Genomic DNA, 13729 nt, shown 5'->3' on the forward strand with positions numbered 1-13729 from the left:
CTCTATAACCGTATTTGTATCCTCGGCCTTTTTTTGTAAACATACTTGTTGAATTGCTGTTGGCTAAGTTAAATAAGTCAAATCTTTTTTTCTTTTTTTCTTTTTTTTTGCTAGTGTAATTTTATGAAAAATAATGCTTTTATTAAAAATGTATATATTATGTATATGAATTAATAGCCTATTTATATAAAAATTACATTAATATTTTCTAGGTAAATTATCATAATAACACAATGTGTATGCTATATAGGCTACAATGATAGCCGCGTCCAAAGCATTAAATTACTTTAAATGTTGGAATTTCCTCTTACACCTGAAAAGTAGATTTAGCAGCCAGTAGAGTTCAAAAGTAGAGACCAAAGTATGTGTCATATGCAAAGTTCTTTATGCCTGATAATGTTAATCAAATAGTTTATTTAACTGCCTATTGAAGTTAATGGGCGAATTGGTGTTGTAAAGTATTATCTGACTTTGTGGTTTGCTTGCACGGCTTTCTCAAATAAGCAACTTGCTCTTCTAGTCTAAGTGTTATCATTGGAAATTCATATGTTTGCTGTTTTTAATTATGGACATTTGGTTGCATCCACCATATCCAACAAACAGGCTGAACAGTCCACCATCTGTTCCTAAATTGTCTCTTTATTTATCATGTTATTGATGGTAGTAATCTTGGATGGCTAAAGTTATTTTTCAGAAGTGAATTTCATTCCAAGCAAGAACATTAAATTAAATGTTCTTGCTTCTCTAGGAATTCTGGACCAGTTTTTGCCTCTCATTGTTTATAATTTTTAAAAAATATATTTCTATCAGATCCCTTCAGCCAGTGAACTGGATTTGAGACCATTGGATGTCCACTCCGTGTCCTCCAATGGATGGAGCTCCAGCTGTTACCACGGCACCTCTACCTCCTGTTTCCTCCAGGTGCTTTCAAAATGAGCCCTCACCCTTCAGACGTACCGCCCAGCCCCCTCCCCTGGGCCCTCCACCTCCTCCTCCCCCTCCACCACCTCCACTACCACCCCCACCGCCTCCACCTCCTTCACTTATTGGGGACCCCTTCACCCGGACTGTCCAACGGCGCTCAAAAATGCGCAACTTCAACTGGGACGCCATCCCCAGGCACAGCGTTTTGGGCAAGCGCAACGTGTGGACATCCCAACGCAACCTTGAGAACTTTGAGCTGGACACTAAGCGCATGGAGGAGCTTTTCAGCCACAACGAGCACCAGGGTTTGGTCCGTAAGGGTGGGACGGTCAGAAAAAGTGTGTGGGGCCTTTCGCAAATCACTACAGAAGCAGAAAATGTAAGTGCCTTTACTTAAAAATTGATTTAACCTGTTAGGTGCAATAGATGATTCTCTACAGTAACGTTTTTTGTTATACTGGTTGAAAGTCTCCTCATATCCTGATAGCAATCCCTATGTTAAACAGTCTAAATGTATTTTTTATAAATATATATGGTCTATGGAAGGCGTAGGACCATAATGTTCATCCAATTTTTATATTCGGTCCGAATGAAATAATACGCTGATAGGCAGAAAGGACACGTATGTTTTTAAATACCCTCGTGCACCCTGCACCATTATTATTGTTATGCTGACATGAGGTAGTTTAACGCCGTCTCTTGTGACGCATTGCCGAGAGCAGCTGTGTGTGTGTGCGAGTGCGTTCATGTGTTTTGAAGGAGGCGTGGCTTTGGATGGCGATTTCCAGAGAGGGATCATGTTTTCAATGCTAGCAGGCTAACATTAGCATTTACCAGATCACCAACTGCACCTTTAACTGCCACCTCCTTTTTGAGCATAGATGTGAAAATACACTATCGAACTTAAATGGTTTTAATTCATGAATGCTTTGTTATACAGACCTAAAGTTGGTCTCTTTTCAACGCTTAGCAGTGTAAAAAAGTTTTACTGTAAAGCAAATGTACTGCACTAAACCTTTTTTTTTTTTTCTTTTCTTTTATATAAAATATATATTTTACAAAATTAATTTGGACTCCAAAATTTCTAGAAAAGCAAAGCCATATGTCTAACCAATTTGTGTTCCAAATTCTATCCCAAAACAAATATGGAACGTCGATTCTCAGTCCTTTTCAATGATATGTTTTGTCAACATTAGAAAAAAAAATTGATTTTAAAATAGTGCAGTAATTTTGTACAATTTAAAACATCAGACCAGCCTCTAGGGGGAGGAGCCAGCTAAAAGGTTTTAAAGTACTTTTTTTTTTTTTTTTAATTATTATGCAATGTCCAATTTCAAAACGGTTATCACAGGATTAATTGAGTGTTTTTAGGTGTTCAAATAATAATGATAATAATTATGATGATTACCAAAATGTGATAAGGAAAAAAGGCAATACATGTATAGGGAGCCACTAACAGGACACTGAGATTATTGTAAAGCTGAAGGATTTGTCATTGAAAACTAGTTGTGTATACCTATAGCTGTACTTTCCAGTGAGGCCCTTTGGCTGGGACAGCAATGCATGGTTGAAAGACGGCTCCGATGTCATCTCTCGTGTATCAAGATCGAAAGTTTAGCAGCAAGTGGGTGAATTAAACATGCCATGTAGTTCATGGCCTACATCAAACCAATCAATTACTCATTTGTGTCTCTCACCTTTCAAAAGGCAAATGATCTGGGGAGGTGACTCCAGTACTTATGCTCTGATAAAGCTTCAGTATTGAACATCCTGTCTTCTGAGACCTCATTTAGGTGGAAGCGCAACAAGATTATTAGCTTTGCTTGTTTGGTTTCCAGCGCATTCTTGTTTAACCAACTTGTCCCCGAGGCCATTTCAATAGCTCAAACAACATGCTTAACTCTGAAGTATCAACTATAAGAAGAGATAAAATAAAAATAAAAGGTCTAGATGACATGCTTCAAACGTCCTCCATTAAGACATTTATATTAAATGGGCTCACAAGGATTAAACATTAATAAACACATTCACATTTTCCCTTCAAAAGTATTTAAAAGTATAATGAAGGATTAATTTCAATTTCAAATATACTATTATTATTTTGCATGTGCAGCATAGTGTTCTCTCATTTCAAACATGCATTTTAGTCTGGGATTAGCTTAAGCCTTGTCTGTGAAAGGGTAATCTTTTATATTTTACTGTTATCACATAAACCTAAGTGTGACCAGATGATTTAAATGCGCGTCTGCCCTATTGCACTTTTGTTACACATCTATTTAAGGAACATGTACTGTTTGTGTGGAAGTTAATCTTGGAAATGTTGAACTTTTCACAACAATGTTTGCTCATGTCTTTTTAATTCCACTTCCATCTTCTCTGATACAATGAAATTATGCTTCCTGGATTTTTTTATTTTTTTTATTTCCTGTCACTGAATATAATATATGCTATTTTCAGGGAAGTCTTTCCCAGCTTATGACAAACTGACACCATGTATCTGTCTTTTTTTTTTTTTTTAGGTATCAATTCTCAACTCTAAGAAAAGTATGAATATTGGTATTTTGCTAAAACAGTTTAAAAGGTAAGGTGTGAAATTAAATTATTGTCTGTTTTCCTTAATTCTTAATTTCATAATTCACAATAACATTGTTGCTTTTTGGAGTGAATCTTGTACTTGTACTATGACTGCCTGGTTAGCAAGACAATCTAAATTGAGTGTCTAGAAGAACCTTACACTGAATTACATTCATTATAAGTAATATGTGTGACAAGTTGCTGAGAGCTCCCAAAATAATTCCCAAGTAGCCATTTAAAAACATCTTATCTGTGGTTCCGTGCAATTTTCAGGACACCGAAGGACATTGTAGAGGCTGTCAGGCATGGTAACCTCTGCTTTGCTTCTGGGAAACTGAAGGAACTCAACAAGCTGTTGCCCGATGACATCGAGGTAAAACTGGCTTTCTCTATATGACCACATTGTGCTGTGCTATTGATCAGCTATGTGATCAGTTCGGTTTATAAAGTGATAGCTAAGCCAAAAATAAAAATTGTCATTTACTCCCCCTTAAGTTGTTCTAAACCTGTATGAGTTTCTTTTGAATGAGATATTTTGAATAATGTTGGTAACCAAACCATACAGGTTTAGAACACCTTGAGGGTGAGTAAATTAATTTATTTTTTTATTTATCCCTTTAACACTGCTTATGTATTGACACTTTCCAGACAAAGAAGCTGATGTCATTCAATGGAGATTTATCTCTGCTAAATGATCCCGACCGTTTCATGGTGATGCTGGTTCAAGTGCCTGGGTGAGTTTTTTTTTTTTTTGTCATGGTTCAAAGCATTTTAAAAGGCCAATTTCTGTGCTGTTTTTGGAGTAAATTCTGTGGGAACATATTTAAACATGTTGAAATGTGTTAAAAAGCTAATTGAAATAAGCTTTAGCTAAAAAGCTGCTAATAATTCTGTGACTTTTGTTTGTTTTCAGGTATAAAGTGAGATTAAAGAGCCTGCTCCTCAGAGAAGAGTTTTTTCCCTTTATAGAGGAGATCAAGCACTCCATTGCTGTCATGACAACTGCTGCTAATGGTACTTCCAAAAGTCTAAAACCACCAGTGAAAATGCTTCTTTTTTTTTTTTTTTTTTTTTACTAGAAATTATCAGCATATGAATTTAAGTGAAAAATTGGTTTGTGTAAAACCTGATGAACATGTTCTTAGCATTATTTGAAAATGGTCCAAAGTGCATATTGTGCTTCAGTGGACAGTCTGTACAATGTTCATCATTCTAATATGCTGATTTGGTGCTCAAGAAACAATTCTTATTTTATTTTTATTTTTTCTGGATTCTTTATAGAACAGCATTTATATGAAATTATTAATGTCTTTACTGTTATTTTTCATCAATTTTGCTAAATAAAATGTTATCTTTCAACAACAACAACAACAAAAAAATCATGCTAACCTTGAACTTTTTTTTTACCTACTAGAGTTGCTGGCATGTGATGACCTACATTCAATCATCAGACTGGTGCTGAAGGCTGGTAACTACATGAATGCAGTGAGTGTCACATGGTCTGTTCTGTTTGTTATAGATGCACTATTCCTGAGTGTGAACTACAGCTGGAGCAGATAAATGACTTGTAATAATAAATGCTGTATCTTGTTCAGGGTGGCTATGCAGGTAGTGCCATTGGCTTCAGGATGACATCATTGCTTAAACTGGTGGACACCAAAGCAAATAAACCTGGCATGAACCTTATGCACTATGTATCCATGGTAAATTAAGTGATCACATTTTTCAGGACTTATTGTTGGATGTTAATTCTTTGTGTGTGTATATTATATTATTTTTAAATGATACAGTGACTTTTTTTAATCTTCCATTTATTACAGCAAGCCCAGCAGATCGATGAAGCTTTGCTGCATTTCCCTGATCAGCTTCAACACATTGGAATTGCTGCAAGGTAGGTAGAATACATGTTTTGTAATAAATAGGAGATGCATTTTGGAGTATAATGCCACTTTGTTCATAAATTCAATATAGGATCCAAAAGCAGGAGGTGGAGATGGACCTTCAAAGGGAGTTGGAGAAAATTAGGCAAGCAAAGATGGACGCTAGTAAACAGCCCGATTTACAACATCAGATGGAAGCATTTCTTTGTGTAAGATATTTTGGATTTCTGTGTAACCTACAAGAAAATGCATTGAAATTGCAACATAATGTCAGGTGATTTGTTTTGTAATTACCTTAATAGGCAAAACAGCATGGAGTATCAGTATTTTGGGAATAATGTATGTCTGCTCTTGTACAGTTGGCAGACATTCGGCTTGCGGACGTGGAGGCCTCTCTTCAGGAACTGGACACCATCAGTGCCTCCGTGGCAGAGTACTTCTGTGAAGACCCAGCCGCATTTAAACTAGAGGAGTGTTGCTCTATCTTTCATTCCTTCTGTGAGAGGTTTGAAAGAGCTACACAGGTAAATTCTCATGTCTTATAAGGGCAAAATGCAGGGAACTTTATTACAAGTGTGGTGCTACTGGTGTTGTTACACACAAAACACTTCAAATACTTTCACTGCATGACATTTCTATTGCATATTGTTTACAAAAATGTATTCTGGTTTCAGATATGAACACTTTAGATATTATTTGTTAGCTTTAAACTTTTTTTTGTCCCTATTTTTTTTCAGTGTGATAGAAGTGATAACACAATTTTATTTGTTATTATTTACTTTTATCTAGTTTAAAATGAACACATCAAATTTGTTACAATCAAAGTAACATACATGCACATTTATGCATATAGTACAAAAGAAACTATTTGCATTTGCCAAAGCCTTAGAACAAATGAAGAAAATAATGAATATAAGTGTGTGAAGGCCTGTTATGTAAAGCCTCTATAGTGGAGCCTATGAAAGCTTGTTTCCACCAAATAAATAAATAAAGGTAATTGTGACCTTTTTTATCTCACAATTCTGACTTTTTTATTCTCAGAATTGTGAGATAAAAAAGGTCACAATTACCTTTTATTTATTTATTTACTTACTTTATAACATGCAATTGCTCGTTATAAAGTCAGAGATTTAAACTCTGAGGGGGGGGAAAAAAGTCAATCTTATAACTTGCAATTCTCACTATATATCACACAATTGTTTATGTGTTTATATATCTGAGCCAAAAATCTGAATTGTGAAATATAAACTCGCAATTCTGAGAAAAAATGTCAGTCTTATAACTCTTATCATGCAATTCTGACTTTATATCATGCAGTTCTGAGAAAGAGTATGAATTGTGAGATATAAACTTGCAATTGCAAGGAAAAAAAGTCTGAATTGTGAGATTAAAAAGTCACAATTACCTTTTTTATTTTTCTTTGATGGTTGAAACAAGCTTTCATAGGAGGTCCATGCATCCATAAGAGCCTTTTTTTCTTTTTTTCTTTGCTAAATTATTAACACAATATTGAAATGAGTTTTTCACACATTTGTGTATATTAGATTTAAATGTAACTGTTATATTTGTTATTTACAGTTTTAAAGACTGGGACTAGGAAAGGTAATACAATAAAATCCGTTTACATAAGGCATTTAAAAGTTGCACAAATAAAGACATCTCAAAAAGTTTCCAAGATTTTTGGAAAAAAAAAAGGGGGTGAAAACGTCAAAATCTGTTGTCTATGTGTTCTCAATGTTGGAGAAACACCCACAGCCTCTTCTGTCCTGTCCTGCAGGAAAACCGGGAGCGAGAAGTGGCCGAGACTCGCAAGCGACAGCAGAGAGAAAGAGAAAAGCTGACCAGAACGGCTAAGCGCCGATCCACCGGCACATGCTCCAATCGGTATGCGGGCGATGAAGCCTCCGCTCTAGAATCTGTCCTGACCAGTTTCCTCAGTCACCGTCCTTCTCGCAGGAGGCCTGTTGGAGACAGATCTGTCACAGACAGCCCCATCAAAAACATCCGCCCTCAGGTTGAGGAGCGTGAGGGCAGAGGGCATCTAGACAGCCCTGCGGAAACCAACGAGGAGAAAATTGAGATCTCAAGGATGCAAGAACCAGAGAACATCTGTCGGAAGGAGGAGGCTCCACTCTGCAGCGTTAACGATGTTCAGCGGGCACGCGCCACATCCAAAAGAGGACAGTGCATTGATGATGGACTGATTCCTGAATGCAATGACCATAAAAACGATGGGTGTAGCAACACCTCGACCAAACAAGAGTTTGTGGTCACTCAAGGTGGAGTGATGGATAAAGGAGAAGTGGAGGAGACTGGAGACATGGATAAAGGAGAAGTGGAAGAGACTGGAGACGGGGATAAAGGAGAAAGGGAGGAGAATGAGAATTTAGAGGAAGCAGACAAAATGCCTGAGCTCTCTGGCAAAATCTTCCGCTTTCAGGATTGCGGCGGCCTGAGTGGAACCATTACACCAGATCGTTCCCGAGGCCACGGTGTGTGCACCTCTACTCCTCAACAGAGGAATATAAAAGAGGTGGATCTGGCCTTGCAGAACGGAATGGGAGGTCTAGGCTCACCGTGGACCATCCTCAGCCCTCGTATCTCTCCACGTAACACCCCCCACCGGAGACACTCTTTCTCCTTCTCCAGGGTGGACGTCCTTGATGATGGGGTATGGGCATTGCCTGACACACCTGTGCGCGACAAGCCCCCTTTCTCTCATAAATCAGGTGTGGGGACTTCATCCTCTTTACCAGACTGTCCTTCAAAGCAAACTCCAGCACACGGGATGTCTTTAAGGTCTGCATCACTTACTGATGAAAAAGAGCAGGCATCTAACTTCAAATTTGGACAGATCTTTCAGAAACGCAATGGACAGGAGCTTCCTCCAGATAAAAGACCCGAAAGCTCAGGACTTGTGTCTTTCTTTCGACGCTTTGGGGAAAGAAACAGGGCAGGAACTGTCGGTTAAGAAGACATGGCATGTCCTACAGAGTTTTATACTTTTAAGGATTTTATGCTGCCGTAAAGGATTTGATGTAGACAACTGGGGACTTGTCTTACAACGTTCTTGATGTCTTTTGTGTTCTTATGCAAAACTACCTGATGATGTGTGCTGATGTCTTGATATCTTATTAGTTTTAAGTTGAAGTCTTTAGGATTGTTATTTCTAACATGTTGATTTTATTGGTTCACAACACTGAAGTTCAGGGACTGAAATGCTTTTTATTTTTGTTCGTCTTTTAAAGTTTGTCTTATTTTTATGTAATAAAGTGTGGATTCCACCTTTTAAAGCCTTTTGTGTGTGCCTTCACCCTTCAACTAGTAATACAAGAGTTGCCAGTCAAGTCAACCATGTCAAACGTGCTGTATCAGTACCTTGAATCTTCTGGAATCACAAAAAAGGTTGAAAATGAATAGCATTATCGAAATTATTAGCAGAAATAAGTGTTGGACAATAGACCTTACTCAGACCCTTACCCAACCCTTACTCAGTATGAAAGTGAGGCTGTGAGGGATGGACTTATCGTGTTTTCATTCGTGGTTTTCATTGTAAAAAGATGTATAAAGCTCCTAATGACTTATTTTCTACAGCTTATGTTTTCTTTTTGAAATTTTACTAAAATTTCTTGGACAGGTATTTTTTCAGTGTATTGTCAGCAATTCAAAAACACATTAAAGGGTTAGTTCACCCAAAAATGAAAATTCAGTAATTTATTACTCACCCTCATGTCGTTCTACACCCGTAAGACCTTCGTTAATCTTCGGAACACAAATTAAAATATTTTAGTTGAAATCCGATGGCTCCGTGAGGCCTGCATGGGGAGCAATGACATTTCCTCTCTCAAGATCAATAAAGGAACTAAAAACATATTTAAATCAGTTCATGTGAGTACAGTGGTTCAATATTAATATTATAAAGTGACGAGAATATTACAACTTATTTAGTGATGGCAGATTTAAAAACACTGCTTCAGGAATCTTCGGAGCATAATGAATCAGCGTATCGAATCATGATTCGGATCGCGTGTCAAACAGCCAAACTGCTGAAATCACGTGACTTTGGCCCTCCGAACAGCTGATTTGACACACTGATTCATTATGCTTCCTAAGCTTAATATAATATTAATATTGAACCACTGTACTCACATGAAATGATTTAAATATGTTTTTAGTACCTTTATGGATCTTGAGAGAGGAAATGTCATTGCTCCCTATGCAGGCCTCATCGGATTTCAACTAAAATATCTTAATTTGTGTTCCGAAGATTAATGAAGGTCTTACGGGTGTGAAACGGCATGAGGGTAAGTAATAAATGACAGAATTTTCATTTTTGGGTGAACTAACCCTTTAATGACAGTACAGTCCACTGAAGAAACCTACATCTATCCCTCATCCTCGCTGTCATTCCCGTTAAAAGGCAAAAAGTTTGAAAACCACTATATTAATGAAATGTAGCACAAACGCTGTTATCAAGCAGTACATATATGTGTTTAAATTCTAAAGGTATAGCTATTCTTTTTTAAATTACGGCAAAAAGTATTTGGACTACTATGACAGAAAGCAATAAGAAGTTTTCACTGCAGCATGACGGACTCTGGCAGCCCTGGACAGAATGGTTGATGTCACTATTCATTCATGTTCATGTTTCTCTTCCACATTATTTTTGCTGTCTGAACGCAATACATTCTCTCCCTCTCTCTTTCTCTGCTCGTGTTCATCAAGATTAAAATGGAAATGAAGAGAATTTGCCATGTTGTCTAGGTAATGGTGTATGTTTACAGTGTGATCTCACTTGGCTGGTGTCTCAGGGAAATAATACCCCCTGGAAAAAACTGCAGAGCACAGAGTCTTCTTTCATACGGTCCTCCTCAGCTCTCTCACAAAGGCTGATTTTGTTCATGAAACAATATAGAACTTCTACAAAAGTATCTTAAATTATCTTATCTTCTATAAAATTATCTACGTAGCATATATTTTTAGGCTTTTAAGAACTTTTTTTTCCATATGCAGTAAATGTAATTTATCCTTTTTTATGTTTTGTTTAATAGTGTCCCACCATTTAGACCACTCCTAAATAATGGGATGCTTTCCATGCAAGTTGTTCATAAAATAATGCACAAGAAGTAGCTACATCTTGCATGTGGAAAATGCGTGATTGTGTGTGTGTGTGTGTGTGTGTGTGAGTGTGTGTGTGTGTGTGTGTGAGAGAGAGAGCAAGAGAGAGAGAGAGAGAGAGAGAGAGAGAGAGAGAGAGAGGACAAGAGAAAGAAAAAACGAGGAAGAAACTCGAGCTTTAGAGAAGGAAAGGAAGACATGATCACTTTGTTGGGGACTGGGAATTCTTGACAAAACACATCTGCAAGACCTGTGATACTTTGGTGATCTAAAGTAAGTATATTATTTATTTAACAAACCTATTTTAATATTAGAAATGAAAAGAAGTATGCCTCATGAATAACTGCTACAACTGTACTACTAAAATCCAAATTTAAAAATGGTATTATTTTAGTTATATTAGCAAGTTAAGATTTTACTTAGTAGGCTAGCGTGAGGTTTTCCCCAGAGAGAGTAAAACCTGAATCATTTAACGTGAGGGTGTGGGCTGTGTGTTTTATTTAAAATTATTATAATACATTTAAAATAGCTTAATTCTATTGACTATTGTGACGGAATGTAAACATTTTGACATGGAATCATTAATGTCTCGTTCATAGTAAGCAAGTAATAAGCTGTGGAGCGAGTTATACAAGGAATGACAGTGAACTGCCTTTGGGTTGTTAAACAATTAAATAGTACATAATTTCTGTTTACGTTTGTAATCAAATGTTATCTTAGTGGCTCAGTTGGGCTTTTCCCATACTTAGTAATTTAAAAAGTATCCAGGTATCAAAAGTGTCCAGGAGATGGCGCTATATTTTAGTAAACGATTTGACAACACCAAGTTCTTGACATTTTTTTTTTTTTTAATTCAAAGAACAATAACATACAGTATGTGATGAAACAACATCAAAAGGAAGAGGGGAAAAAAGGAAAAGAACAAATTACAACAAATAAAACAGGGTGCTAGGGGGAAGTAAATATAAAAGATCAAAACATAGATTGAAAATATACATACATTATATAGAGAGAGACAAAACATAAGGGACAGTAACAATTTCTCTTTGTAAAAGAGTACGAATAGCTCTATTATTATTCTTAGAATTTAACGAAAAACAAATGTACCAACATAAGATTTTGTAACATCAAAAGACATTAAGTCAGGGGACCAAGTTCTTGACATATTTCACACGTTCACATTTTGTAAGTATAAACTGAAACAATAATTTAAATAAAAAGAAAGGGCATCAGAAACATTAAATTCATTTAGCAAATATACAGTTCTTTGGGCTTTTTTTTTTTATAGATTCTAAATAAACTTTAAGGGCTGTTTGAAAATGAGTAAAATTGGGTTTTGAGTTGCTCCATTTAGTTTATATAATAAAAGTCACATATCTTGGAAAACGATTTGACTTTGTTCTGTGCATGCGAAAGCAACGTCATCACGCTAAAACTTACATAACTCCTTTCCCTGACTATTGTTTCTTTTTTTATCTAACATAAAATAATAATAATACAAAATTTAGCTCCTTTCCTTGACTATTGTTTCTTTTTCATCTAACATAAAATGTTAATAATAAAAAAGTTAGCTGTTTTCCCTTACTATTGTCTCTGCTTTTTTTTCTTTGTGGAAACTGCTAGTAGACTTGAACTCACTTTCACTTTTTTATTTTTTGTCACATTTGTTTTGTCCTTCTTTATAGATCACACATAGTTGGAATGATGTCTCAGTCTAATTCAGCTTGATAACTGAAAGCAGCAACATGTTGGGGTAAGTTGGATAATTCCATATTATGTTTTGTGTTGGGAAATGAATCCTCAAGTGCATAAAATGTTGATTTTTTTTTTTATTAAAATCTGTAATTGTGATTATCACAATTTGCTTTTCTCAATAACTCTTCTGTTGTGGCCCAGCATAAATGGTTCAATAGACATGCATGGGAGGAAGCTGAGTAAGGTTGCAACTGATAGCAGGACAATGCTGGGCATTCACAGAGTCATTTCCGGGCCTATGTTTGCCGGAAAAGTGTGAAAATGGATGTGACCCTGTGAAGCCATCCACTAATGTATTATGTCAGTCATGAGTAACACTGCATTTCACCTGTATTTGACCTCCCACACCACTGAAAAAAGAGACTTACAAACAATGGTGACCAGATGATTCACATTCAATACCATTTAACATTAAGCATCAGAATGAATGAGTACAGACAGTCAGAAACACTTGCTTTGCAATTACTTGCTTTCATCACACCAGATTTATCCTCTACTACACAATGTAGCTGAGTAAATAAAGTACAGCAGGACTATAATAGGTGAACTTTGTTCCTTAGTTGATTAAGAAAGACTGAGCTTTAAAACGGTTTTAATCCCTGTGGTTCATTCTCCGTACAATGCACTCATTAGTGCAGATGAGAGTTAAACCTTATTATAGTGAATATTAATGTTCTCTCATACCAGGCAGTTATTAAGTAATTAAGCACTGGTATTCCCTGTTTGTGTATATTAAGATATTAAATATAATAAGACCCTGATAAATGCTGATGCATATCTTTAGCTTTAGACATCAAACATGCAACCAGTTGGTTATTCAAGCTTTAGATCAATGGCTTTCATCCTTTTTTGACTCAAAGATCCCCCTTTGTCCAAGACAAAATGCAAAGGCTGATATATATACCTCTGGTACTTTTGTTGCAATAAAAATAAATTAACTCCAAATATGATGTCGGGGTTAATGTTGTACGTCTTTATTTTTAATGTTTTGTTTAATTTTAATTAGATTATCTTAATATAACTCATTTGAAATCAAGTTTTATTGGGTCCCCCCTGGAAGTTTGACGCCCCCTGGTTGAGAACCTCTGCTTTAGATGAGATGTTGGCAAGAAGAAAAGGAAAGAATGAAAAGGTTTTAACCTGGAAAGAAAATGTTTGTGGTGCAAAAATATTTGACATATATAAATATTTTTTTGTGACATAATTGGGTGTTTACTGCGGGCATGTTTTGTGCCAGGGATTAATTTCTTTCTTTCTTTCTTACTTTCTTTCTTTCTTTCTTTCTTTCTTTCTTTCTTTCTTTCTTTCTTTCTTTCTTTCTTTCTTTCTTTCTTTCTTTCTTTCTTTCTTTCTTTCTTTCTCTCTCTCTCTCTCTCTCTCTCTCTCTCTATATATATATATATATATATATATATATATATATAATGTATTAACCTGTCTTGAAAATGTATTTTTACATTTTGTCTACATTTTTTTAC

General features: G+C 36.0%; 2 protein-coding genes across 2 annotated transcripts in view; both read left to right on the forward strand.

Moving 5' to 3' along the window:
• Nucleotides 1–868: 868 nt before the first annotated feature.
• On the forward strand, nucleotides 869–8582 carry fhdc3 (FH2 domain containing 3). The gene is made up of 12 exons (XM_067399317.1): nucleotides 869–1303; nucleotides 3444–3505; nucleotides 3772–3871; nucleotides 4147–4232; nucleotides 4412–4512; nucleotides 4913–4983; nucleotides 5094–5201; nucleotides 5319–5389; nucleotides 5470–5587; nucleotides 5738–5902; nucleotides 7156–7713; nucleotides 7753–8582. The coding sequence occupies exons 1-12, from the start codon at nucleotides 869–871 to the stop codon at nucleotides 8347–8349; spliced, it is 2472 nt and encodes an 823-aa protein (XP_067255418.1). The 3' UTR covers nucleotides 8350–8582.
• Nucleotides 8583–10674: 2092 nt separating this feature from the next.
• Nucleotides 10675–13729, forward strand: part of trim3b (tripartite motif containing 3b) — a 39069-nt gene continuing 36014 nt past the window's right edge. Inside the window, exons 1-2 of the mRNA XM_067397925.1 lie at nucleotides 10675–10769; nucleotides 12182–12249. The gene's annotated coding sequence lies outside the window, so the exon portion shown is untranslated. The remainder of the gene's footprint in view (nucleotides 10770–12181; nucleotides 12250–13729) is intronic.

This window comes from Chanodichthys erythropterus, chromosome 10 (assembly GCF_024489055.1).
Source record: "Chanodichthys erythropterus isolate Z2021 chromosome 10, ASM2448905v1, whole genome shotgun sequence".
Taxonomy (NCBI): domain Eukaryota; kingdom Metazoa; phylum Chordata; class Actinopteri; order Cypriniformes; family Xenocyprididae; genus Chanodichthys; species Chanodichthys erythropterus.

What these genes read in the sequence shown, in the direction of transcription:
- fhdc3 (XM_067399317.1), top strand. Translation starts at nt 869, where the DNA reads ATGGATGGAGCTCCAGCTGTTACCACGGCACCTCTACCTCCTGTTTCC. An exon ending in ATGCTGGTTCAAGTGCCTGG is followed by an intron (nt 4,233 to 4,411) that starts GTGAGTTTTTTT and finishes GTTTGTTTTCAG; the next exon opens with GTATAAAGTGAGATTAAAGA. An exon ending in GAGACATGGATAAAGGAGAA is followed by an intron (nt 7,714 to 7,752) that starts GTGGAAGAGACT and finishes GGAGAAAGGGAG; the next exon opens with GAGAATGAGAATTTAGAGGA.